General features: G+C 40.5%; 1 protein-coding gene across 2 annotated transcripts in view; it reads left to right on the forward strand.

Moving 5' to 3' along the window:
- Positions 1–27,269, forward strand: part of F8 (coagulation factor VIII) — a 114,738-nt gene that overhangs the window by 2,509 nt on the left and 84,960 nt on the right. For both annotated transcript variants that reach the window (XM_044235010.1, XM_044235011.1), the window contains exons 2-5: positions 13,314–13,435; positions 17,311–17,433; positions 19,234–19,446; positions 26,103–26,171. In XM_044235010.1, coding sequence (XP_044090945.1) covers positions 13,314–13,435; positions 17,311–17,433; positions 19,234–19,446; positions 26,103–26,171 — 527 coding nt within the window. The remainder of the gene's footprint in view (positions 1–13,313; positions 13,436–17,310; positions 17,434–19,233; positions 19,447–26,102; positions 26,172–27,269) is intronic.

Below are 27,269 nucleotides of genomic sequence, written 5' to 3' on the forward strand. Positions count from 1 at the left end.
AAGAGGGATGTCACTGGAATGAAGGGAATATTTTCTATTTGGTTTTAATTGCCAGAAGGGCAAGAGCGCTTCTAACATTTCTACTATCAATGTATGCGAGTGCCCTTCTTCCTGCTCCCATGTCAATAACTTTTATCTTGTTCTAATTTTTGCCAGCTTAGTTATAGAGTATCATCATAATAATATGATAATTGATAATGCATTTAATTGCATTCCTTTTATTTCTTAGGTGGAACATCTTTTCAAATGCCTATTGGCTATTGCATTTATATTTTGAGATTTGACTATTCATAGGTTTTGCCCATTTTTCATTGCGCTCTTTCATTTTTTTATTACAAAACCCTTTTATTATCACAAATGTTAACTATTTGTTATACTGCATTAACATACTAATGTATAGTGTGATTCCCCCCAAGATCTATTGTCTACTGACTTTAGTAACTTTTACTAAAGTTTTAAAAAATTTTTATAGTCAAATGTATCTATCTTTTCTTTCATATCTTCAGAGTGGCCAGTGTTGGCTAAAAATGTTTTCCGCATATCAGTGTTGTATGTGTATTTCCCAGATTTTCTTGCAAGATTTTTATTGTTTTTGCTTCTTTCATTTGTCATCAATTCATCTGATAATTATTTTTGTATATGGTATAGAAATGGGATCTGGGTCGTTTTATTTCTGTCTAGATCAGTAGCCTATGGCAATGGTACCATTTATGAAATAATACATCTTTTACCACTGATTTGAATAAACCCATTCATCATATAAAATTTTCATGCGTACTACTATGTATTTCTGGATGCATTATGCTTCTTCATTGAACTGCTTTTGTCTTGTTGTGTCAATACCATACTGATTTGATTACAATGGGTCTATTTTATCTTCTGTTATCTGGTAAGTGAAATCAGTCCTCACTGCTCTTTTTTTTTTTTTAAACTTTCTTAGCATTTCTTTTTTTTCCCCTAAGATTTTTATTTGTTCATTTGAGAGAGAGCATGTGCACAAAAGCTGGGGGGTGGAGGGAAGGCTGAAGGAGGGGGGAGAAGCAGACTCCCTGTTGAGCAGAGATCCCAATGTGGGGCTCGACCCCAGGACCCTGGGAACATGACCTGAACCAAAGGCAGAGGCTTAACCTACTGAGCCACCCAGGCGCCCCTAAGTTTTACTTTTAATGTGTTGATTGACAGATGGATTATGTTTATAGATTTCCTGACACTGAATACCCTTACATTCTTGGACTACAATCTGTACTATAATTTGGTTATTGCTGGGTTCTATGTACTAATATTTCTTTGAATGCTGTATGCCTTCATATCACCCTTTGGCAGCTCAGCTGGTAGAGCAGAGGACAGTCGAGGTATAAACACTGTGTGCCTTTGTTATGTGAGATTGGTCTATAGCTCTACTTTTTTTTTTCCAATTTATTTATTTTCAGAAAAACAGTATTCATTATTTTCCACCACACCCAGTGCTCCATGCAAGCTGTGCCCTCTATAATACCCACCACCTGGTACCCCAACCTCCCACCCCCCCCGCCACTTCAAACCCCTCAGACTGTTTTTCAGAGTCCATAGTCTCTCATGGTTCATCTCCCCTTCCAATTTACCCAAAAGCACATACCCTCCCCAATGTCCATAACCTTCCCCCCTTCTCCCAACCCCCCTCCCCCCAGCAACCCACAGTTTGTTTTGTGAGATTAAGAGTCACTTATGGTTTGTCTCCCTCCCTATCCCATCTTGTTTCATGGATTCTTCTCCTACCCACTTAAGCCCCCAATATAGCTCTACTTTTTACTATTACTAGATTTTGGTATTAAAGTTTTACTGCTTGTATCAAATGAATCATTGAGTGCTCCATCTTTTTCTTTTATAGCTCAAATGACATTAGAATTGCCTATTGTTTAAAAGATAAAGCTCATTTATGAGTTTGTTTGCTCCAGGTGACATTTGCAATATTTTTAATCATCTCTTCAGGCTCTTCTGTGAAAATTACTCAAATCAAGTTTCAACTTTTTTTGAAGTCAGTTTTAATACTTTTATATCTGTGCAGATAATCACTTTATTTTTTCAATTCTGTTGCCACATTATCTAAGATTTGTGCCCTTTCTTTTTCTTAAATTCCTGTGTATTTGGTATTTATCTTTTATCCACAAACAGGTTTGCAAGGGATTTGTCTATTTTATAGTTGGTGATGCTCTTTTCAAACAATGGGCTTCTAAGTTTCTTTGTTTTGCCCAGTTTTTTTTTTAAGGTTTATTTATTTATTTGAGAGCACAAGCAGGAGGGGCAGAAGGAGAGGGAGAGAGAATCTGCAGCAGACTCAGTGCTGATCGCTGAGCCCAACGTGGGACTTGATCTCATGACCCTGAGCTCATGACCCAAGCTGAAACCAAGAGTTGGACACTCAAACAACTGCCACACTGTGCCACCCACCCCAGTTATTTTGTAATGTTTATTTTTAGGTTTTATCTTTGTCAACGATCTCTTAGTTTCTTTTGGCTTACTGTGCTGCATTTTTTTCTTTTTTAAAAGATTTTATTTATTTATTTGATAAAGAGAGATCACAAGTAGGCAGAGAGGCAGGCAGAGAGAAAGAGAGGAGGAAACAGGCTCCCCACAGAGCGGAGAGCCCAATGCGGGGCTCGATCCCAGGACCCTGGGATCATGACCTGAGCCAAAGGCAGAGGCTTAACCCACTGAGCCACCCAGGCGCCCCATTTTTTTCTAATACCTTAGGAAAAGTGATGTAATTTTTCCTTTGGCCTTTGTTTTTAATAGTGAAGGCATTTAAAGTTGTATGTTTTTCTCCGAGAACAATGTTTGCATGTCACACAGGTTATGATATGAAGTTTTCATTATTTACAGTAGTTTATAATATTGTCTTGGGTTTCATTTAGAAACATAATTTTTTTCTTTATTTTTCTGAAGTTTTTATTTAAATCCCAGTTACTAACAGTTCAGTTAGGGTTACTTCGTTTTAGGTGTACAGTACAGTGATGCAACACTTCATTCAACACCTGGTGCTCGGCCTTAATCTCCAAGTGCTCTCCTCAACCCTAACCCATGTTCCTCTCCTCTGGTAAACATCAGTTTGTTCTCTTAAGAGTCTATTTTGTGGTTTATCTCTCTTCTTCTTTGCTTGTTTTGTTTCTTAAATTACACATATGAGTGAAGTCATATGGTACTTCTCTTTCTCTGACTGACTTAACTTAGCATCATACTCTCTGGCTCCGTTCATGCCATTGCAAATGGCAAGAGTTCATTCTTTTTGATGGCTCAGTAATGTATATATATGTACACCCCACATCTTATCAGTCAGTGACTCTTGGGCTGGTTCCATAATCTGGCTACTGTAGATAATGCTGCTATAAACATTGGGGTGCGTGTATCCCTCTGAATTAGTCTTTTTGTATTTGGGTAAATAACTAGTAGTGTGGTTGCTAGGTTGTACATTGGTTCTGTGTTTAACTTTTTGAGGACCCTCCGTACTGTTTTCTAGAGTGGCTGCACCAGTTTGCATTCCCACCAACAGGGTAATAGATTGAATTTGCAAGTTTTGCTTCCTTTTCCGTTTTTTTCCACCTGTGTCTTGTGTTGTTGAGTTTAGCTATGCTGACTAGTGTGAGATGGGATCTCATTGTTTTGATCTGCATCTTCCTGATGATCAGTGATGTTGAGCATCTTTTCATGTGTCTGTTGGACAACTGGATGTCCTCTTTGGAGAAATGTCTGCTCATGTCTTCTGCCCATTTTTTAATTGAATGATTCATTCTTTGGGTGTTGAGTTTTATAAGTTCTAACTTTTACTAACCTTTTATCAGCTATGTTATTTGCAATTATTTTCTATTTTGTAGGTTGCCTTTTAGTAGTGTTCCATGATTCATTGTTTGCTTATAATACCCATTGCTCATTGCAATACGTGCCTTCAATAGCCATCACCAGGCTATCCCATCCACCCACCCCTCTCCCCTCTGAAACCCTCAGATTGTTTCCTGGAGTACGGAGTCCATAGTCTCTTACAATCATCTCCCCCTCTGATTTCCCCCGCTTCAGTTTTCCCTTCCTTCCCCTAATGTCCTCCATGCTATAGACATTTTTAACAATGTTTGTTCTTCCAATCCATGAGCATAGAGTTTTGTTTTTGGTTGTTTTTTGTTGTGGTTGTTGTTGTTTTTTTACATCTCTTTGTGTCCTCTTCAGTTTCTTTCATCTGTATTTTATAGTTTTCACAGTACAGGTCTTTCAACTTCTTTGGTTAGGTTTATTCCTAGGTATCTTGTTATTTTTATCTTATTATTATCTTCTTTTCATCTTATTATCTTATTATTTTTGGTACTTATTATTTTGATTGTAAATAAAATTGATTCCTTAATTTCTCTTTCTGCTGTTTTATTATCGTTGTATAGAAGTGTAGCAGATTCCTGCATGTTTTATATCCTGCGACTTTACTGAATTTGTGTGTCAGTTCTAGTAGGTTTTTTGGTGGACTCTTTCAGGCTTTCTACATACAGTAGCATGTCATCTACAAATAGTTGAAGTTTGATTTCTTCCTTGTGGATTTGGATGCTTTTTATTTCTTTGTGTTGTCAAATTGCTGTGTGTAGGACCTCCAGTACTATGTTGAACAAAAGTGGTGAGACTGGACATCCCTGTTATGCTCCCTGAACTTAGGAGAAAAACTCTCAGTTTTTCCCCATTGAGGATGTTGTTAGCTGTGGGTTTTTCATAGGTGGACTTTATTATGTTGAGGTATGTTCCCTCTAAACCTACTTTGTTGAGGGTTTTTATCATGAATAGATGTTGTACTTTTTCAGATGCTTTTTTTGCATCTACTGAAATGATCATATGGTTCTTGTCCTTTCTTGTATTAATGTGTATCACATTGATTGATTGAATATTGAACCACCCTTGCAACCCAGGAATAAATCCACTCAGTCATGGTGAATGATTATTTTAATGTACTGTTGGATTTGGTTGGCTGGTATTTTACTGAGAATTTTTACATCATTGTTCATTGGGGTTGTTGGCCTGTTGTTCTCTTTTTTAGCGGGGTCTTCATCTCATTTGGGAACAGGGTAATAGATTGAATTTGCAAGTTTTGCTTCCTTTTCCGTTTTTTGGAATAGTTTGAGAAGAATAGGTATTAACTCTTCTTTAAATGTTTGGTACAATTCTCCTGGGAAGCCATCTGGTCCTGGAGTTTTGTTTGTTGGGAGATTTTTTTATTACTGATTCAATATCTTTACTGGTTATGAATCTGTTCAAGTTTTCTATTTTTTCCTGTTTTAGTTTTTGTAGTTTATGTGTTTCTAGTCTGTATCCATATCTTCTAGGTTGTCCAATTTGTTGGCGTGTAGTTTTCAATAACATTCACTTACAATTGTTTGTATTTCTGTGGTGTTGGTTGTGATTTCTCCCCTCTCATTTGTGATTTTATGTATTTGGATCTTTTTTCTTTTTAATAAGTGTGGCTAGAGCTTTATCAATTTCATTAATTTTTCCAAAGAACCAGCTTTACATTTAGGAGCATGAATTTTAATAGCATTTTTGTTTGTCAGTTATTTCTTAGTATTTGGTTCAACTTTGAGTATTATAATAGTTTTTTCTCGCTGTGTAACACATTACCTCAAACTTTACAGCTTTCAACAACACCCAGATATTTATTACGATTTTAGTGGCTCAGAAGCCAGGCGGGCTGGCCTGAGCACCCTACTCAGGGTCATACAAGACCAAAATCAAATTGTTGACAAGGCTGCCATTGTTACTGGAATTCATCTCCTTCTCTGAAGTTCCACGTAGGGCCCTTCATCCTCAGACTAGTCTCTCTCAAGCTTTAAATCATTCTGACTTCAACTTCTACCTCATCTCTCTGAACTTTTCTGCCTTCCTGTTGCACTTTTAAGAACTTTTAAGATTACTTTGGGTCTACCCAGATATATCAGGATAATCTCTCCTTCTCCAGACCAGCTAATTAGCAACTTTAATTCCACCCACAAAGTTTCTTTAGCTGTGTAAGATAACGTATTCATGAGCATAACACCAAAGGGGAGAGGCAAAGAGAAGCAAAATTTTTCCTACCACAGGTATAATTTACATACAGTGAAACACACAGATTTTTAAGATGCAGTTTGGTAAGTTTCGACAATGGGTACAAGTTACATCACCACCACTTTAATCAATACACAGAACATTTATATCAGTCCTTCTGCAACTTTCCAGTGAGCCTCCCTATCCTGACCTGGCCCTTGGCAACAGGCTGCTTTCTGGATTCATTTTTGACTGTTTAAGATTTATATATCATTAGAATCATACAGTATGCACTCTTCAGTGTCTGGCTTTTTATGTTTACCATCAGGATTTAGAAATTCATCCAGATTGTAGCACAAAGTAGTTTTATTCCTTGTGTTGCTGATTGCTGCTTCATTATGGGAATATATCACAATAGGTGTGTCCATTCACTGCCACATGACATTTGGATTGTTTCCAGTTTGGGGGCTAATAGAAAAACACCTGCTGTGAGCAGTCCTGTACAAGCTTTTGTGTGGACATCTGTTTTCATTTATCTCAATCAGATGTCTAAGAATGAAATTGCTGGATGATACGGGAAATGCATGTTTAACTATAAGAACCGCCAACTCCCAATATAACCATGTTATATTCCCACCAACTGCACATGACAGTGCCAGTTGCAACACATCCTGGACAATGCTTGATGTTGCCAGTATTTAAGTTAGTTATTTTAATGACTCTGTGGTGGTATCTCACTGTGGGTTTAATTTGCATTTCTCTGATGACTAAAGATTCTGAGCACCTTTACATGTGTAACTGGCTGTTCCTGTATGTCCTTTTTTTTAAAGATTTTATTTATTTATTTGACAGAGAGAGATCACAAGCAGGTAGAGAGGCAGGCAGAGAGAGAGGAAGAAGCAGGTTCCCCGCTGAGCAGAGAGCCTGATGCGGGACTCGATCCCAGGACCCTGAGATCATGACCTGAGCTGAAGGCAGTGGCTTACCCCACTGAGCCACCCAGGTGCCCCCCTGTATGTCCTTTGATGAACTGTCTGTTCAGAGTTTGGCCCATTTTGAAATTGCATTGTTGGGCTTGTTATTTTTGAGAATTTTGTATATATTCTGGATGTGTTTTCAGATGTACTCATTTTAAATATTCTATCCTAGCACCGAGTTTTTCATTTTGATGAAGTCCAGTTTATCTATTTTTTCCCCTTTGGTTCCTTGTGCTTTTGATGTCTTGTCTAAGGAACTGTTGCCAAATCCAGGGTCACACAGAATTATGCCTATATTTGCACCCACAAGTTTTATAGTATTAGCTCTTATATTTAGGCCTTGGACATGCTGAATTAATTTTTATTAGTATGAGGAATGGATTCAAGTTCCTTCTATAGTCTATATACCCTGCAGTTGTTAATGACCCTAAAGTAGAGGCCCAGATGGTCAGTAGCCTGATCTCTAACTGAACAATCAGCCACTTATCCATTAACATAGGTCTTGTTAAAAATTATTAAAATAATTGTACTTACTACATTGTATTTTGTACTGTAGCTTCCATCTAGCATACAGTCTGTGCTATAGTGAATTCAATGGAGAAAATGATTTATTTGTTATCTGGCTTTCTGTTGTTGTGTGAGCGGTCACATGTATTTTTACCGGGAAGAAGTTGATAGAATTTTTATTTTGATGATACCATTTTATAGCCTGGATTATTTTGATACTGATTAACGGGATAAGCTGACTCTGGACACATCCTGACAACCTCTGCCAAGTTTTGAAATAAACATCTGGGGAAATTCAGTTTTATATTATCTGTTCCTGCAGCTGCTCAACTTCTTCTAAGCAAAGGTCAGGGATTATAATAGGTTTTCCGATTCTTTTTAGGTAAAATGTGAAAGAACAGTTCATGTGAAGGACATTGTTGCTAAATAGATTGGCAAGATTTAAATTTCAAATCCCAAGGGAAATGCATAAACAAAAATCCCACCGAAGTTAGGAAGGAGTAAAACCCATGAACCCTGGAACATTTTGTCATTTACCATGCAGATTACTGTGAAACTGACTCAGGCACATACATCACGTGTTTCTGCACCAGTGGAAACTCTTCACTCTAACAGAAAAGGTCCTAAATATGCACATCTCAGAACTGAATCAGAGACCCAGGTGGTGCTGATGCTCTTAGGAATGGCCCCTTGAATAGCGCCTAGTCTTTCTGTTTCTCTGTCCCGCAAGCTTATTTCTTTTGCCTCTGATTTGCCTCTTTCCTTAGAGGGAGAAAAGAAGTGTTTCTGTGTGCTCTGGATCCTGTTCCCTCTAGTAAACATTCTGTGTGTCTTACATTTTCAGTTTAGTCAGAAATATTAAAGTGGAAGTACAGTACTATTGGACATCAAAATACCTGTCTCTTGACATGGGTCTCAGTTTTGTTAGAAAGTGGTGGAAGCTTTGGAAAAACTGGGTGGAGTAGACTCTGCAGAACCAAGGAGACAAAATGGGAAAAGGGGTGAGTTGATGAGTGTGGAGGGGCATAGTTCTCAAAGTGGCTGGGAGATGGGACAAGTGGACTGAACAGAGGGGTTCAATTGATGATATGGGCACCAGATATTGTTCAGTGACTACAAGCCATGTAGGTTTATGCCAAGGCTAGTGCCATGGGAAGTTTTAGAGATGGATGAAATTAGAGCACATTTAAATATGAATTAATATGGGGTTGGGCTCCCTGGAACTGGACCATGAGGGTTAGATGGCCCTGCGGGGAGTTTGTTGAGAGCGCTCAGAGGACCCGCACCCGGGAAGGGGAGGACAGGGAAGAAGCGGGGGTGGGCCCAGGGAGAAGCTGGGCTGTGGTGCAGGCTGACCCCGTAGGGAGCTCTGGAGAAGGAGTGACCTTCTGAGTCGTCCCAAGTCGGGCTGGCTGTGGTGGGCCTTGTCCGTCTCCATCCTGATCCGTCTTGAAGCACCACTTACCTCACATTTTGCCAACACTGGGGTGGCCCATACAGAGGCTGGCTGATGTTAATTGCCAGTCATCTTGTCCAAGGTCGATGCTCTCTGGTGGCATTAATGTACAACGTGAAGATTCATACCTCTACTTCAGATTACACCCAGGGTCGCGTAGGGGAGCCCTGATGACCAGCCGCTAGTGGAGGAAAAAACCTGAGCTTTATTTACAGATGGGTCAGCTTGATACACAGGTGCAAGGGTGCTTTTGGTGGCTGGAGGGTCACCCTGTGTCTCTCCAAAGAGGTCTCCGGGCTCCTAGCTGCGCTTCCACTGGGAAGCACCTGGCATGTCCTAAGTTCCCGGGAGTCCCCTGCGGTGTCGTGATGACGTCGTCCGCTGACCTCAGGCGGCGGCTTTGTCACAGACTCACAGCTGCCGCAGAATGTCCAAATACAATGCAGATAAAAAACATTCTTTCCAGCAAACATTGTTCAAATAATGAGAACATCTGTGCTTCCTTGAGTGATTTTGTAGCTTTTAAAGCACACAAATGAAAAAAAAAAAAAAAAGAAAGAAAAGGATGTCTGCTTTTTTTCTCTTTGTGCGTGTGTGCAGGCACGCAGGAAGTTTATTGGTACTTATCGAGGCTCGCTAATATCTGAATTGTTTCCTTGGGCTGTTGTGACGTATCGGGGGCTCAGTGCTGATCTCTGTGGCTGTCAAGGTGGACACTCCAGCAGCAGTCGCTGGAGCAGCTTTGGTGAGTCTGTGATGTCACGTCCACGAGCAGGCTCCACCGTGGCTCCTCCATTCTGGCAGGGTTGGAGTTGCAGTGACTGAGGCTTGGTGCCTTTTTTTTTTCCACCACAAAAAAAGGTCCACTTTTTCATTCTTTGCTGCTCTTCCTTTCTTTATGTAGATCCAAGTTCTTAATTTTAATTTCCCTCTCTCTGTGTAGTTTGTTGTAATATTTCTTGTAAGGCAGCTCTACTGGCAGAAAATTCCCTCCATTTTTGTCTGTGTGGGAGTTGTTATTTCTCCATCACTGTTGAAAGATAATTTTGCAGGGTAGAGAATTCAAGGTTGGTTGTTGTTTTTCTTCCTCACAACACTTTAGATATGCAACACCCTACTCTCTTCTTGCTTGCATGGTTTCTGAGGAGAAGTTGCATGTAATTCTTTTCTTTGTTCCTCTTTGGGTAAGGTGTTTACCCTGTGGTTTCTTTCAAGATGTTTTATTTACCTATGATTTTCTGAAGTTTGGATATGATTTGCCTAGAAATAAATAGTTTTGGGTTAGGGTTAGGTATTTGTCCTGCATGGTGTCCTCTGAGCTTCCTAGATCTGTGTGTCAGTGAATGACATTAATTTGGGGAAATTCTCATCATTGCTTCAAATACTACTTCTGTTCCTTCCTTTCTTTCTTTTTCTTCTGCTATTCTATTATATGTATTACAACTTTTGTAGTTGTCCCACAGTGTTTGGATATTCTAATCTGGTTTTCATCGCTCTGTTTTTTTCTCTTCGCTTTTAAGTTTAAAAGCTCCTGTGGTCATAGTTTCAAGCTCAGAGATTCCTTCCTTAGCCATATCCAGGCTACTCATGAGTCTGTCAAAGGGACTCTTGGGGTTCCTGGGTGGCTTAGTTGGTTGAGCATCTGATTCTTGATTTCAGCTCAAGTCATGATCTCAGGGTCGTGAGACTGACATTGGTCTTCATGCTCAGCAGAAAGTCTGCTTGAAGATTCTCTCCCTCTACCCCTTTCCCCATTTATTTAAAAAAAAAACAAGTTTGTTATTTATATAATAAATAAAATCTTTTTTAATTTTTATTTTTTTATTGAAATCTCTTTTAAAATACTAAGAGATTAATATCCAAAATACACATTTCCCCCACTATCTGAAAGTTTGCTTTACAATGCTTTGCTTTTACAAACTACGTACTTTAGTATCTGTTTTCACTAACTAAAAAAAAAAATCTGAAGAGGATTGTGCCTTTTACAGAATGGAAGTTGCTTCTTAGTTTTCTGCAATTTCAGTTTACAAAAGGTTTCATAGGCATGTTCTACTTTTGAATAGCAGGGGAAACCTATATATGGAGAACTCCTTAAAAGTCCATAAGGAAGGGGTGCCTGGCTGGCTCAATCAGTGGAGCATGGGACTCTTGGTCTCAGGGCTGTGAGTTCAAGCCCCATGTTGGGAGTAGAGATCACTTAAAAAACAAAATCTTAAAAAGAAAAAGTAAGCAAACAACCTAATTCAGAAATGGACAAAACGGACTTGAATAGACATTTCTCCAAAGAATGTATACAAATGGCCAATAAGCACATGAAAAGATGCTCAAACTCACCTAGGGAAATACAAATTAAAACCACAAAGAGATAGAATCTCTCACCCATTAGAATGGCTATTATACAAAGAAAACCAGAAAATAAGTGTTGGTGAGGATGTAGACGCATTGCCCCTGTGAAAAAGAGGATAGTGACTCTTAAAAACTTTTTGAAAATTACCATATAACCCATTAATTCCATTTCTGGGTATTTACTCAAAATAATTGAAAGCAGGATCTTGAAGAGATACGTGTCTAACCATGTTCACAGCAGCATTATTCTCAATAGCTAAAACACAGAAGCAACCCAAGTGTCTGTCTATGGACGAACGGATAAACAACATGTGCTCTATTCATCCAATGCAATGTTATTCAGCCTTAGAAAGGAAGAGAATTTTGACACCTGCTACAACATGGATCAATCTTAAGGACATTAAACCCGTCACAAAAAGACAAATACCTTATAATCCCACTTATATGAGGTCCCTAGAATGGTCAAAATCATGGCAATAGAAAACAGAATGGTGGTTTCAGAGGCTGAGGGGAGCGGGGAAGGACAAGTTGTTGTTTAATGGGTATTGAGTTTCAGTTTTGCAAGGTAAGAGTTAGTACTTAGTACCACTGAGCTCTACACTTCAACATGTTGGAGAGTGAATTTTATGTTTTATGTGTTTTACACACTAATTAGAGCCCCTCTGACACCTTCACCCCGAGCTGAGCTCTGAAGTGAGCGCACTAGGCTTCAGGGGAGTGACAGATGAAAACTGCCCTCGTTGGAATTACAACCGCGTCTACAAATGTTGAGAGGAAATGTTCTCTTCCATGAAATGAAAACCTAATTGTTTCTGACATTAGTCAGACTGAAAAAGCATTGGTTCGCAGACCCAAAATTTATGCCGAGGACCAGGAAATGGGTTTGACACCAAGTAGTAAGGGTGGGGGTCCCTGTCTGGCCATTCATCCAGGTTCCTGGAACCTTGTCCTTATCCAGAAACTGGAAGGGGCTGGCTGGGTGGTGCCTGAGCTTGCTGTCCACTGTCAGATTCTAGACCCTGACACTTGGCAGTAACCAGGCAGAGAATGTACAGGGTTACTGGCTCAGCAGTTCAGACCACCTGGGGCACTGAACTGCATCCGTGTGTCTTTTTATAACGAGGCCCTCTACTCTCTTCTTACCTGTTTCTATCCTATTTACCAAAACAAACGTTGCCATACAAACCACGATGTAAGGAGAACCCACCCACTAGGTGGTTTCCCCCATCCTGCTCTGAAGGACCAGCCGCTCTTTCCTTCCTGGTGTTACTTCAAAGCAAGGGTTGGATTTTAAATGGAGAATGACAGGGGGATCAGTTGAACTTGCATGCATGATTCGTGACTTATTTTATCATATGGCACTTAATGTATCAGTGTTTTCATCTTAGCACAGTCTGTGGTAGGTCTTAGCATGACCTAAACCAACCTACACCAGTTTCACTGTAGGGTTAATTTGCATTTCTCTGACGACTAAAGATTCTGAGCATCTTTGCATGTGTAACTGGCTGTTCCTGTATTTCCTTTGATGAACTGTCTGTTCAGAGTTTGCCCATTTTGAAATTGCACTGTTTGTCTTGTTATTTTTGAGAATTCAGTATATATTCTGGATGTGTTTTCAGATGTACTCATTTTAAATATTCTGTCCTAGCACAGAGTTTTTCATTTTGAAGGTGAGTCTAGTGTCCTCCTGTTCTGTCATCTCAGGGGTAAAGGAAAATTGAATGCAAAGTCTCACAGCTAGTGACGGGTATACTCAGGATTCAAACCTGGGCCAGCAGCAGGGACATTGACAGGATGAGAAGCCATGTTCTTAAGTATAATGACCACTTGTCGGGTAGAGAAAGGGGAAAATGTTGGGAACCCGTCTATAGTAGGGATTTATAGAGTTTCCAGTTTGCCTTGTTAACAGTAGAGGAAGGTGGGATGGAAGCTTTACTTCCAGCTGCTGAAAAGTGGGTTCAAAGAAGGTCCACCAAAATGAATGACTTTTCCTTTTCTTCACACAGGTTTTCTCCTAGGATGCCGAATTCTTTGCCATTCAACACGTCAGTCATGTACAAAAAGACTGTGTTTGTAGAGTTTACAGATGACCTTTTCAACATTGCCAAACCCAGGCCACCGTGGATGGGTAATATAAACAATATTGACTGTTTATTATGGAACTGAGTATCTGATGCTCTAGCAAGGATCCCCCAGGCCTCCCTTACTACCACCTGTTGGTAGTCTCAGTCTCTTTGCCGGGCTTTCCTCCTCTGCTTGTTCTCTGGACGTTGGAGTGCTCTGGGTCTTGGACCTGGGTTTGTTCTGTCTTCTCTTGACCTTCGATCACTAGCTGATCTCACCCAGTCTCACAATTTTAAGACCTCTCTATGCCAGTCACTCCCAGGTTTAGATCTTCAGTGCAGACTTGATACGTCCTCTCAGATGTCAAATAAGCATATGACAGGATATCAGAATGAGACATCTCCTACCTGAGAATTATTTTGGAGAATTATAGGTGACAAATATCCCCAAATTCTAAAGAGAGACTGGGAGCAGCTAGCTGGCTCAGTTGGTAAAGCATGTGACTCTTGATCCTGGGGTTGTGAGTTCAAGGCCTATGTTTGGTGTAGAGATTATTTTAAAATATTATAAAAGGTTAGTTTTACCCACTTTGAAATTTTGGAGTAAGAAAAAGGAAGTAAATTTTATTGAGGTGGAAACAAACCATGAGAGACTTTTAACAATAGAGAACAGGCTAGGTTGGTGGTGGGAATTAAAAAGGACACATGTGGGGCGCCGGGGTGGCGCAGTGGGTTAAGCCGCTGCCTTCGACTCGGGTCATGATCTCAGGGTCCTGGGATCGAGCCCCACATCGGGCTCTGCTCAGCGGGGAGCCTGCTTCCTCCTCTCTCTCTGCCTGCCTCTCGGTCTACTTGTGGTCTCTTAAATAAATAAATAAAATCTTAGGAAAAAAAAAAGAAGAACACATGTTATGATGAGCACTGGATATTGTATAGAAGTGACGAATCACTGAATGCTACTCCTGAAACTAGTATATGTATGTATGTACGTGTGTGTGTATATATATACATACATACATACATACATATATATACATACACACACGTACATACATACATATACTGGTATGTGTATATATATATACATATACTGTGTGTGTGTATATATATATATATATACATACACACATATTTTTATAAATGTACATATGTGTGTATATATATGTATTTAGAGAGAGAGAAGGAGGAAGTAGAGCAGAGAGACTCCCAGGCTCCACACCCAAAACAGAGCCTGATGCAGGGCTTAATCTCAAGACCCTGAGACCGTGGCGTAAACAGACCTCAAGAGTCATACGCTTAACCAAGCAACCCACCCAGGTGCCCCTACTCCGGAAACAAATATTCTACTGTATGTTAACTAACTAGAATCTGAATTAAAATTTGTTCAGGTGGTGGCCCAAAATTGGTCCTGCAACCCTCAGCCCATCTTGTACCTCAAGCCTAAGTAAAAGGTGGCTAGGCACTTATGAAGTAATTTAGATTTGAGGATTTCTTTGTTAACCATATTTGGTGATTTGTATGTTTGCCTCCCCATAGTGGGAGGGAGTTTTCAGTCTCATGCCAAGCTGTAGTGAGGGAAGCTTTAGGAGAACCTTGTAGAAGTTTTGACATAAGACCTGTGGAGCTCATAAGACTCTGACTACTTTCTGCTTTTTATCTGAAAAAACATTCAAGGTCAGAGAATTGGAGGAACTTCCCCTGATGGCATAATAAGGATAGTAGGTTATAGAAGTGTGAGATGAGGAAGTTATAGAACAAGATTTGTCTCAAGAAGACCCTGTCTAATGGGGCGCCTGGGTGGCTCAGTGGGTTAAAGCCTCTGCCTTCCACTCAGGTCATGGTCTCAGGGTGCTGGCATCAAGCCCCGCATGAGGCTCTCTGCTCAGCAGGGAGCCTGCTCCCCACCCCCCCCGCCACTCTGCCTGCCTCTCTGCCTACTTGTGATCTTTGTCTGTATAATAATAAATGAAATTTTAAAAAAGAAAAAGAAGAAGATCCTGTCTGAGAGGTCTTCCTGCCAGGGCTAGGTGACCCCAATAGAAAACGTCTCTGATTGTATTGCCAGAAGCAGAAAGTGGTAAGAGAGAGACAAGGGACAGCTGGAGAAGGGAAGGTTGGGAAGGGTTGGGAAGGGGAGAGTCTCCAAAGAACTCATACAAGTTCCCTAAGAAAGAAAGAGACAGAATTTTGGCACATCCCACAACCAGGCACTAACAAAGCCACATTATCACTCTTCTTTCCAAGAAACATCTTGTCATCGTGCCTCTTTCTGTGATCCTTTTCTCACTAGCTCCAAGCTTCAAAGGCCAGGAGGCAGTAAGGTGAGTGGGGGAGGTGGACTAGGACAAGAAGATGAGAAAGCTGGAGGAGGGAGTGACCCTTAAATTTCAGGACACACCAAACGTTTGATATTAAGTTAGACTAGTACCACTGGACTGATATGATACAGCTAATATGTGGTGGTTACTGGAAAAAATTTGGGATTGTTCAAAGTGCAAGCGGGGAAACTCCACTTAACACAGGGTTTTTTTTTTTAGGATTTTATTTATTGGGGCACCTGGGTGGCTCAGTGGGTTAAAGCATCTGCCTTCAGCTCAGGTCATGATCCCAGGGTCCTGGGATTAGGCCCCACATTTGGGCTCTGTGCTCCGTGGGGAGCCTGCTTCCTCCTCCTCTCTCTCTCTCTGGCTGCCTCTCTGCCTGCTTGTGATCTCTGTCTGTCAAATAAATAAATAAAATCTTTAAATATCCATATATAAAGATTTTATTTAAATTAAAATATTTTATTTGACACGAAGAGAGAGAGTACAAACAGGGGGCAGTGCAGAGGGAGAGGGAGAAGCAGACTCCCCGCTGAGTGGAGAGCCCAATGCAGGCTTCGATCCCAGGACCCTGAGATCATCACCTGAGCCAGAGGCAGACATTTAACTGACTGAGCCACCCAGGTGCCCCTCCACATAACACAGTTAGAATCTATGAAAAATAAATCTCTTTCATATTTTTGTCCCTTTGAATCTACTTCATTCAATAAATTATTTGTAGGCATCTTATACTTAACATGTCTGTAAGCCAGAAGTTTTAATTTTCTTACTTTTCTGAATCGTGGCCTGAGTACCACCCAGTTGCACAAACCCAAACTGCAGGAATTCTTCCTGGCTGCTCTCTAACTCCCAGTCCATCAGCAAGTCTTGTTGACTCTTCATCTAAAATGAGTCCCAAGTCTGCTTTCTTCTTGTAAGTTCCAAATGCAAGCAAACTCCTGTGGCTTACAAAGTCCTACATGTTATGTTCCCTGCCTGCCTTTATAACCTTATTTTCTGCTATTCCCCTGCTCATTCACATGTTACTCAACTATGTCAAGATTATTCCTGTCTCAGTACTTTTCCATTTATTTTATCTGCTTTGGATGTTATTCTACTAGGTATTTATAAATCTTGCTTCTTTTCAATTAGTCCGATCACTGCTCAAACGCCACCTCCTCAAAGATGCCCTTCCTGACCACTATGTTTAAAGGATTCTGTCTCCTGCTTCATAACTTTCTAGCACACCACCATCTTTTACAGCGTTTACAACAATCAGAATATTTCTTGTTTATTTCTTTATGTGCTTCATTACATTCTCTAGAATGTAATTTCCATGATCTGTCTTGTTCACTACTGCATCTCCAGTGCCTAGGGCAATTCCTAGAATATAGTAGGAACTCAACTATGAGTTGAATGAATGAATGCATTGAGTGAATTACCAGAAATCTATCCTCACAACAACCATGACACTGAGGTGGTGATAGCAGTTTATGCATTTATTCGGTCCATTACTGCTTTTTATCAGTAATCACAGGTGCATGTTTTTCCACTGTGACTTTGGCCATCACTTTCATAATAGCAGGTTTTCTGGAGTACCACTCTCAAAGTAACCTTTAGGGGGCATCTCATCCTCACAGGTCTGCTGGGTCCTACCATCCGGGCTGAGGTTTATGACACAGTGGTCGTCATACTTAAGAACATGGCTTCTCATCCTGTCAGTCTTCATGCTGTTGGTGTATCCTATTGGAAAGCTTCTGAAGGTGAGTCAAATGCCCTCCTATTCTCCTATATCTCAGGGATAAAGGTCTTACAGCTAGTGAATGGTGCACTCACTAAGTTCATAATACATCACCTCAGTGCTACCTGGCCATCCTCACCCCAAGACAGCTTTACACATTGTTGGCCTCTTATCAGACCTCCCACACCTCTTTCCAGATACTACCATTAGGAAAAAGGATATTCATTTCTTAATGAAATGCTTCAAACAAAGAAAGGTACAGAAAATAATATAGCACACAAACACGTAACCATCACCTCATTTTGCCAAATCTTGTTTTTTTCTTTAAAGATTTGTTTATTTATTAGAGAGAGAGCACAGAGCCCATTGTAGGACTCAATCCCATGGTCCTGAGATCATGACCTGAGCCAAAACCAAGAGTTGGACACTTAACCAACTGCACCACCCAGGTGCCCATCACTTTGCCAAATCTTAAAATTTTGCCATCTTTGCTTTAAGAAATTAAACATTATATAGTTGAATCCCGTTATGTAACCCTTCAGGCTCCCTTCCTCTCTATCCAAATGTATCTGCTCTCTAGAATTTACTATCAGCCCATGATCACACAGGCACCTTAACCACATACTCCATCCCCAGGGGCCAACTCAGGTTTTTAAAAATGTCTTCAACTCTCTGGCAAGTGCAGCTGTTGGTCTGATGTTGCTTCTAGATGAAGCCAGTAGTGTCTTGGGCACACTAAAGAGGGTATCCCTATACGCCGGAGAGGCTCACTTTAGAGTGGGGACTACCAACCTGTACTTTGGAGGTGGCCTTTGGCTGCTGAAAGTCTGTAATAAAAGTAAAGGCAGAATAGGGGCAGTGCAGGGGTCTCTTGTACTGCTCTGTTGGTGAGGTCCTGCTCTCAGATGTATAGATGTGATGGGATAACATAAGGTATAAACAAAGAGCCCTCTCAGTGCTTTGGGCTGCTCTGCAACTCCAGAGACCATTATGAACCCAGGAAGTTATGGTGAAGTTGCTAGAAGTGTTTCAGTAGAAGCATAAGGCATTATGTCAGTTTCTTTAAATATTCTCTACTTCTGTCCACTGAAATGACCTAGAAGCAAAGACACTTCATTAACGGTGAACCCAGATAGTGCTCAATTTAGAATCGAGGTATCAAACTAATCCATGGGTTAATTTTAACATTACTAAGCATGAGACAGCCAGAAAATATCTGCCCCTGATGTGATCTCCTCCTCCAGAGAAGAGCCAAGTTAAAAACATTTCTAAAAATGGCCACTTGGGTCACTCAGTTGGTTAAGTGTCAGACTCTACATTTTGGCTCAGGTCATGATCTCAAGATCGTGAGACGGAGCCCCATGTCAGCCTCTGTGTGGGGTGTGGAGTCTGCTTAAGATTCTCTTTTTCCTAGTCCCTCTGCCCTCATTCCCCTTCCCCTCTCTAAAAAATACTTTTGAAAATCTCTGTATCTCATCTTTCTGTAACCTTCACCAGTGCTCATTAAAGAGTTGGGGACAAAGTACATAACCAATGTATGTCTGTTGAGTTGAATTGATATGAACTAGGTAAAAAGATGCAATGATAGAAGTAGTATTATTGGTTAGAACCTGGAGGTCACAGCAAGAAGCACCCAACCCCTCACGTTTGCATTAGTGGTCTACAACTTCTGCGGGATATATGAGGCTGCTTGATGGTCTTCCAAATTAAGTTGCAGAAAGTCTCTTTCTTGTGTAGGATCTACTGGTAACAATAAACTTGCTATATTTCCTTGAGTGAACAATGCATATGGAAAGGACAGTGTTATCTCTTCTTGCTTTAGGTGCTGGATATGAGGATCAGACCAGCCAAAAGGAGAAGGAAGATGATAAAGTCATTCCTGGTGAAAGCCATACCTATGTCTGGCAAGTCCTTAAAGAGAACGCGCCAATGGCCTCTGATCCGCCATGTCTCACCTACTCATATTTTTCTCATGTGGACCTGGTGAAAGACCTGAATTCAGGCCTCATTGGAGCCCTGCTGGTTTGCAAAGAAGGTAAGTGTGAGAGAGGGTAGGACTCAGACGAAATAAGCAGGGAAGGGTCAATTATTAAAGCATCTGTGTTTTCATCTAAAAGAGGTTTCTTTTCCTTAGCAACATGCCCATGGAAAGAAAATATTACATTCTATGGACTGTCTCAGTAGTTCCATTTGTATATTTTGTGTTAAGTTCCCTGAAAGCTTTCTGGAGATAAACACATCCATCTGTGTCATTTGTATCCCCAAAGCATTTAAAACTTGTAAAAAAGCAGGGCGCCTGGGTGGCTCAGTCAGTTAAGTCCAACTGTTGATTTCAGCTCAGGTCTGAATCTCAGAGTTGTGAATTCAAGCCCCACACCGAGCTCTGCACTGGGCTCTGTGCTGGGTGTGGAGCCTACTTAAAAAAAAAAAAAATCGGAGAAGAGTAAACATTTGTAACTTGTTGTTCTAAAAATCATCTTTTTTTAAAAAAAAGATTTTATTTATTTATTTGACAGAGAGAGATCACAAGTAGGCAGAGAGGCAGGCAGAGAGACAGAGGAGGAATCAGGCTCCCCGCTGAGCAGAGAGCCTGATTCGGGGCTCGATCTCAGGACCCTGGGATCATGACCTGAGCCAAAGGCAGCGGCTTAACCCACTGAGCCACCCAGGCGCCCCTGTTCTAAAAATCATCTTAAATTTAATTAACCCTCGAGCACCTGGGTGGCTCAGTCAGTTAAGCGTCTGCCTTCAACTCAGGTCATGATCCTGGGGTCCTAGGATGGAGCCCCACATTGGGCTCCCTGCTCAGTGTGGAGACTGCTTCTCCCTCTGCCTCTGCCTCTCCTTATGCTCAGGCTGTCTCTCTCTCTATCAAATAAATAAAATCTTTTTTATAAGGTTTTATTTATTTATTTGACAGACAGAGATCACAAGTAGGCAGAGAGGCAGGCAGAGAGAGAGAGGGAGAGAGAGAGGGAAGCAGACTCCCTTGCCGAGCAGAGAGCCTGATTCGGGGCTCGATCTCAGGACCCTGGGATCATGACCTGAGCCGAAGGCAGAGGCTTTAACCCACTGAGCCACCCAGGTGCCCCTAAATAAAATCTTTAAAAATTTTTTTCATTAAACTTGTTTTTATTTTATAGTTTAAGAGTATACACTAATTTAGGAAAGTAAACATTGCAGAATTTTCTTTAATTCTAAGTTTTTAACAGTGAAATCAGTTTCATGGGACTTTTGTTTCTCCTTTAACTATCAGTGCATGTCATCGCAATTTAATGGCTAAAAATTACAATCATCATTTATCATTTCTCATGGTTTTTGTGGGTCTCTCATGGAATTTGGGAGTATGTTTATTTGGTGGTCTATCTCAGGATTTTTTTTAATGCTCTAGCCAGTTATTTATTTATTTGTTTGTGTATTTATTTATTGAAGAGAGAGAACAGGCATACGCACGCATGTGGAGGGAGGGGCAGAGGGAGAAGGGGAGAATCTTCAAGCAGACTCCATGCTGAGCACAGAGCCCAGCTCAGTGCTTGATCCCAGGACCCAAGAGTTGGACACTTCAGCAACTGAGTCCCCCACGTGCCCCAAAATGCCCTAGCCCTTTAGACTCTTCCCAAGACTTTCTAGTCCCTGCCTTGAAGACTTGGCTTTGGAAGAGGAAGAGAAGAGCAGGATGAGGCACCAGAACCCTGGCCAGACTGGAGACTCTGCATGAGCTGCTCTACCTCTCAGAATGGCAGCCGGGTGTGCAGTGCTCTTGTCTGAGGATTTCTGATGAGGCTGTAGTCAGATAGAGCTGGAGCCAAGGTCATCCTGAATGAACCTTTATTCACATGTCTGGCACCTAGGCTTGGAAAACTCAAATAGTTGGAGTTTTCCACAGGGTCTTTTCAGCATGGGAGCTAGAGGGTACCCAGAAATCTTTTTCCTTTTAAATGGACTTTGGTTTAGAGTAGTTTTTAGAATAGTAGTTTTTAGAGTAGTTTCAGGTTTGCAGGAAAACTGGGCAGAAAGTAGAGAATTCTCAAATACCACCCACAGCCTTCCCCACTGTCAGCATCCTGCGCCAGAGCGCTGCTATAACTGGTGAGCCCACAGAGACGTAGTGTTACCGCCCGAAGTCCTACTGTGCACAAGGGTTCACTCTTGTTGGTTTACAGGCTACAGGTTTGGACAAATGTAGAATGACACATATCTACCATTGTAGTATCATACAGAATAGTTTCCCTATTCTAAAAATCCTCTGTGTCTCACCTCTTCATTCTTTCCTGCCCCACTCCCTAGCAACCACTGAGTTTTTAAATTATCTTATCAATAGTTTTGCCTCTTCCAGAGTGTCAGATAGTTGAAATTATACAGTACATAGCCTTTTCATAGTGATTTCTTCCACTTAGTAATGCATTTAGGCTTTCTCCATGTCTCTTCATGGCCTGATAGTGTTTTTCTTTTTAGCACTGAGTAATGTTCTGTTGTCTGAATGGACCACAGTTTATCCATGCACAGTGAAGGACATCTCAGTTGCTTCCAAGTTTTAAACAGTTATGAATAAATCTTCTGTAAATATCCATGTGCAGGTTTGTATGCACACATAGTTCTCAGGCTCTTTGGGTAAATGCCAAGGAACACAACTGCTGGATCGTATGGCAAGAGTATGCTTTCTTTTGCAAGAAACCGCCAACCTCTTTTCCAAGGTAGCTCTATCATTTCCCATGAATGAGACTTCCTGCTGTTCCTCACCCTCACCAGCTTTTGGTATTGCCAGTGATTTGGAATTTGGCCATTCTCATAGGTATGTAGTGGTATCAAATTGCCTTAATTTGCATTTCCATGGTAATATGTGATGTGTGAAGCATGTTTTTATTTAAAAGATTTTATTTGTTTTTTTGAGAGAGAGAGAGCACAAACAGGGGGAGGGGCAGAGGGAGAGGGAGAAGCCGGCTCCCTGCTAAGCAGAGAGCCCAGCGTGGGGCTCGATCCCAGGACCCGGGGATCATGACCTGAGCCGAAGGCAGAGGCTTCACTGACTGAGCCTCCCAGACGCCCCAAGCATCCAACTCTTGATCTCAGCTTGGGTCTTGATCTCAGGGTCATGAGGTCAAGCCCCATGTTGGGCTCCACACTGGACGTGGGGTGAGTGAGTGAGTAAATAAATAAATAATCAAAACATGTTTACATATAAAATATAAACAAATAAATTTAAAATCAAAAGAATTAATTGGCAGAAAATTGACTTAAAAATTCAACAGAGAGGCACCTGGCTGGCTCAGGCAGTGGAGCATGCAACTCTTGGTCTTGGGGTTCTAAGTTTGAGCCCCACATTGGCTATAAAGGTTACTTAAAAATCAAATCCTTATTAAAAAAATAAAATAAATAAAATCAATTTTTTAAAAAGTAAAATCTTTGAAAAAGTCAACAGATACTCTAGTCTGGATAAGATGAAAGAAACATAATGCCTTTATCTCCCATTGAGCAACTATAGGACCTTGACAAAATGCATAGCCCAGCCATTTGAGAATCCTAAAAATCAAATAGAACAAACAGGTCAGGAAAGGCATCAGAATTTAAAATACCACCAAACTGGCAGGGAATTTCTGTTTTTATTGCCCTTCAGTATTCCCCAAATGGGCAAAGGATGTAAATAGATATTTCGGGTGGGGGGGAAAGATATAGAAATGATGAACAACTATATCAAAAGGTGCTCAGCATCACTCAGCATCAGGGAAATACAAGTCAAAACCACAAAGAGAAACCACCTCACACCTGTCAGAATGGCCAAAAGTAACAACACAGGAAACAACAGGTGTTGGTGAGGATGTGGAGAAAGGGGGACCTTCTTGCACTGTTCTTGGGAATGCAGACTGGTGCAGCCACTCTGGAAAACAGGGTGGAAGGTCCTCAAGAAGTTAAAACATAGAACTACCCTGAGACCCAGCAATTGCACTACTGGGTATTTACCCAAAGGATACAAAAATACAGATTCAAAGACATACATGGATCCCAGTGTTTATAGCAGCGCTATCTACTATAATAAAATTATGGGAAGGGGCCATCCATCCATTGACTGATGAATGTATAAAAAAGTTGTGATGTGGGGTGTGTGTGTGTGTGTGTGTGTGTGTAGGAATATTATTATATGATGGAATATTACTCAGCCATAAAAAAGAATGAACTCTTGCTATTTTCAATGACAGTGATGGTACTAGAGGGTATAATGCTAAGTGAAATAAGTCAGAGAAAGACAAATACCATATGATTTCACTCATGAAACTTAAGAAACAAAAAAAAATGAGCAAATGAGCAAAAAAAAAAAAAGAAAGAAAGAAAGAAAGAAACAGAGAGGTAAACGAAGAAACAGACTCTTAACTATAGAGAACTCAGTGATGGTTACCAGAGGGGAGGTTCGGTGGGAGAATGTTACATAGGTGGTGGGGATGAAGGAGGACACTTGTGGTGAGCACTGGGTGCAGTATGGAACTGCTGAATCGCTCTGCTGTACACCTGAAACTAATATTACACTAGATGTTAACTAACTGGAATGGAAATAAAAAAATTTTAAATGTGTATTTTACATACTGTCAATGAATAACTGGAAACCAGAATGTAAGAACGAATGTTTACAATAGCTCCAAAAATTGAAAGTTTAGGTATCTAACAAAACATGTACATTGTCTGTTTGTGTGCTGTAAGATTCAACATAGTAAAGATCTCAGTTCTCCCCAGTCTGTAGATTTTCAGGAAGCTTTTTCTGTGGTCACAAACAAGCTGATTCTGAAATTTATATGAGAAGGCAAAAGTACTAGATTTGCTAAAATGATTTTGCAAAAGAATAAATTTGGAATAATAATCTTACTCAATTTTACAATTTACTACAAAGCTGCAGTAATCATAGCATGTGTTAACAGAATAGACCTATAGATCAGTGAAATAGAATAAAAGTCCAGAAATAGATCCCCACAAATAAGCCCAATTGATCTGGTGCAAAAATAACTCAAAGGAGGCATCTTGTCAACAAATAGTGCAATGATCGTAGACCTTATAGTTATACAAAGAGTAACTCAAAATTAGTTATAGCTCTAAATGTGATATATACATTTACAGGTTAAAATGTGGGAATCTACACCATCTCTGGGTAGATAGTTTCTGAATTAAGTTAAATTGTAGGGTACCCAGCTGACGTCACAGAATTGCTTGGTGGTAGGGAAAAACCCATATACACTGGAATTGGTGTCACAATTACGGGCCATTTCTTATAAAGGTAAATATACACTTAATTTCCATTCCTGAGTATTTGCCCTAGACAAATGAAAACTTAATATTCACATAAAAGTCTGTATGTACATTAATGTTCACAGCAGCTTTATTTGTAATGGCTGAGAATTGGAAACAAGCTAAATGTTTTCCAACAAGTGAATGTTGAAACTGTGGTATATCCATACCATGAAGTACTCCTCATCAATAAAACAGAGTGAAATACTGATACAGACAACAAAATGGATGAATCTCTAAGGCACTATACTAAGTAAACAAGCCAGTCTCAAAAGGGTATATATTGAATGGTTCCATTTATATGACAATCTCAAAAATACAAATATATTGCAATGGGAAACAGATCCGTGGTTGCCACGGGTTACGGTTAGGGATGTTGGAACTGTCCTGTGTCCTGATGGTTGGTGGTTTCGTGTTAAGACCCATAGGATTGGGATGCCTGGGTGGCTCAGTGGGTTCAGACTCTGCCTTCGGCTCAGGTCCTGATCTCAGGGTCCTGGGGTCAAGCCCCACATCAGGATCTCTGCTCAGCAGGGAGCCTGCTTCCCTTCCTCTCTCTTTGCCTGCTTCTCTGCCTACTTGTGATCTCTGTCAAATAAATAAATAAAATCTTTTTTTTAAAAAAAAAAGACCCATAGGCTCACACGCCAAAAGTAAAAGTCAGTTTCACTATTTGGTGATTTTAAAAATAAAAAGAATCCAAATGTTTTCAGACAGCTTTTCCTGTAATTTAAATTTGTATAGGTGAGTTACTTTCTTCAGCCAATCAAAGATTTACTTTCAAGTGTCAAGAGTACAAGAAAAAAGGAGAACATAAACAAAAATCTTCCTGCTTAAAGTAAGCCTGCAAAGAAAATTTCCCAATCAAATGAAGACAACCAACAACTTCAATAATTAAAGCATGTTGGTATACATGGTGTTCACTTAAAGTGTGATTATAGGTGTTTAATATTGATTATTGTTATTTTGGTCATAATACTTTGCAAAAGTAAAAAAAGTTAAAAGCATAATAGAAATTTTCTATATTTAATTGCCTATATACATACTTTCCTTGAACAGTATTTACAGTTTTTGTAATCTTTCTCTTTTATATTTGTTCTGAACACATGCATATATATATATGACATATGATTATATGAGCTTGTATTTTGCATGTTTCTTTAATTTCATTTTCTGAGTGATTCATTTTTCTTATATTTTATATAAGTACCGGTCTGCAACAAATCTGAAGTGAAAAGAAGTCATTTACCCCCAATAGTTTTAGAAGAACTGGTATAGGACACCTGACACCAAAGAAGCAAGTTAACAGGGTTAAGGTTAACTCAAGAGACAAAGCAGTACGTAAAGTGATGTCTTCTCCTAGTGTCGATTTCCCATGAGAGGGTTCTCAAAAGAAGGTGAATGTTCTCACTTCTTTTTCAGGGAGTCTGGCCAGAGAAAGGACACAGGACTTGCCTGAATTTGTACTGCTTTTTGCTGTGTTTGATGAAGGTTAGTGACCAGCAGTCTGAACTTGGGGCTCCTGAAAAAGTAGGATATGTTAATTATGTTAATTTAATCTGGTGTTTGAGAATAAGGGCTGCTGTTATCCAGAGGAAGTGATTATAAAGAAAGATCATAAACTACTGTTCAGGAATAAAGGAGATGGGGATGAAACTGAGTTTCAAGAAAAAGTACAGCCTGAGTTCCATTGGGAGCTATCCGGTAAGAAGATGGAGGAGCTGAATAACAGGCTGGGCTCATGCCCTTCATTATATTTATCTGTCTGCCTGTTGATGGACGCTCGGGCTGCATCTGTGTCTTGGCTTTTGTAGGTAATGCTGCAGTAAACACAAAGTGCTGATATCCCGTCAAATTAGTGGGTTTATATTTGGGGGCTAAATACCTGGAAGCAGAATTACTGGATTACAGTAATTTTCAGCTCCTTGAGGAGCCTCCACTCTGTTTTCCAGAGTGGCTGCACCAGCTTGCATTCCCGCCAACAGTGCAGGAGGGTTCCCCTTTCTATGCATACTCGCCAACACCTGTCATTTCCTGACTGGTTAGTTTTAGCCTTTCTGGCAGGTATGAGGTGGGATCTTACTGGAACTGGCTCATCTTGAAATGGAAAGTTTGGGAGCACCTGAGGGGTGCAGCTGGTCGAGCATCCACTCTTGGCTTTGTCGTGATCTCAGGGTCTCGGGATCGAGCCCCGTGTCAGGCTCCGTGCTCAGCAGGGAGTCTGCTTGAGGATTCTTTCTCTCCCTCTGTCTCTGCCCCTCCCCCCTCTAAAATTTTAAATAAGTCTTTTAAAAAGTACTGAAATTGTATCTTCTTTAGACCGCAATTTCCCATTTCCTCCACCCCTCTGCTCCTGGCAGGCAGCATTGCACTGTGTCACTTAAACCTCACATTGAAAACTGTAATAATAGTCCTTTCTTCGTAGCACAGTGGTGGGGATTAATTGATTTAAGTTAAGTAACTTAGAATATGATGTGGTGCAGAGCTTCTGCCACCTACTCCTGTCCCATCTTTTCCTCCCACATTGCCTCTTTGGAAGAGGCGTCTTCCCTCTCCTGATGAGTCCCCCTGTCTTTTTGTGTCCTGATG

This window comes from Neovison vison, chromosome X (assembly GCF_020171115.1).
Source record: "Neovison vison isolate M4711 chromosome X, ASM_NN_V1, whole genome shotgun sequence".
In the NCBI taxonomy this organism is placed as follows: domain Eukaryota; kingdom Metazoa; phylum Chordata; class Mammalia; order Carnivora; family Mustelidae; genus Neogale; species Neogale vison.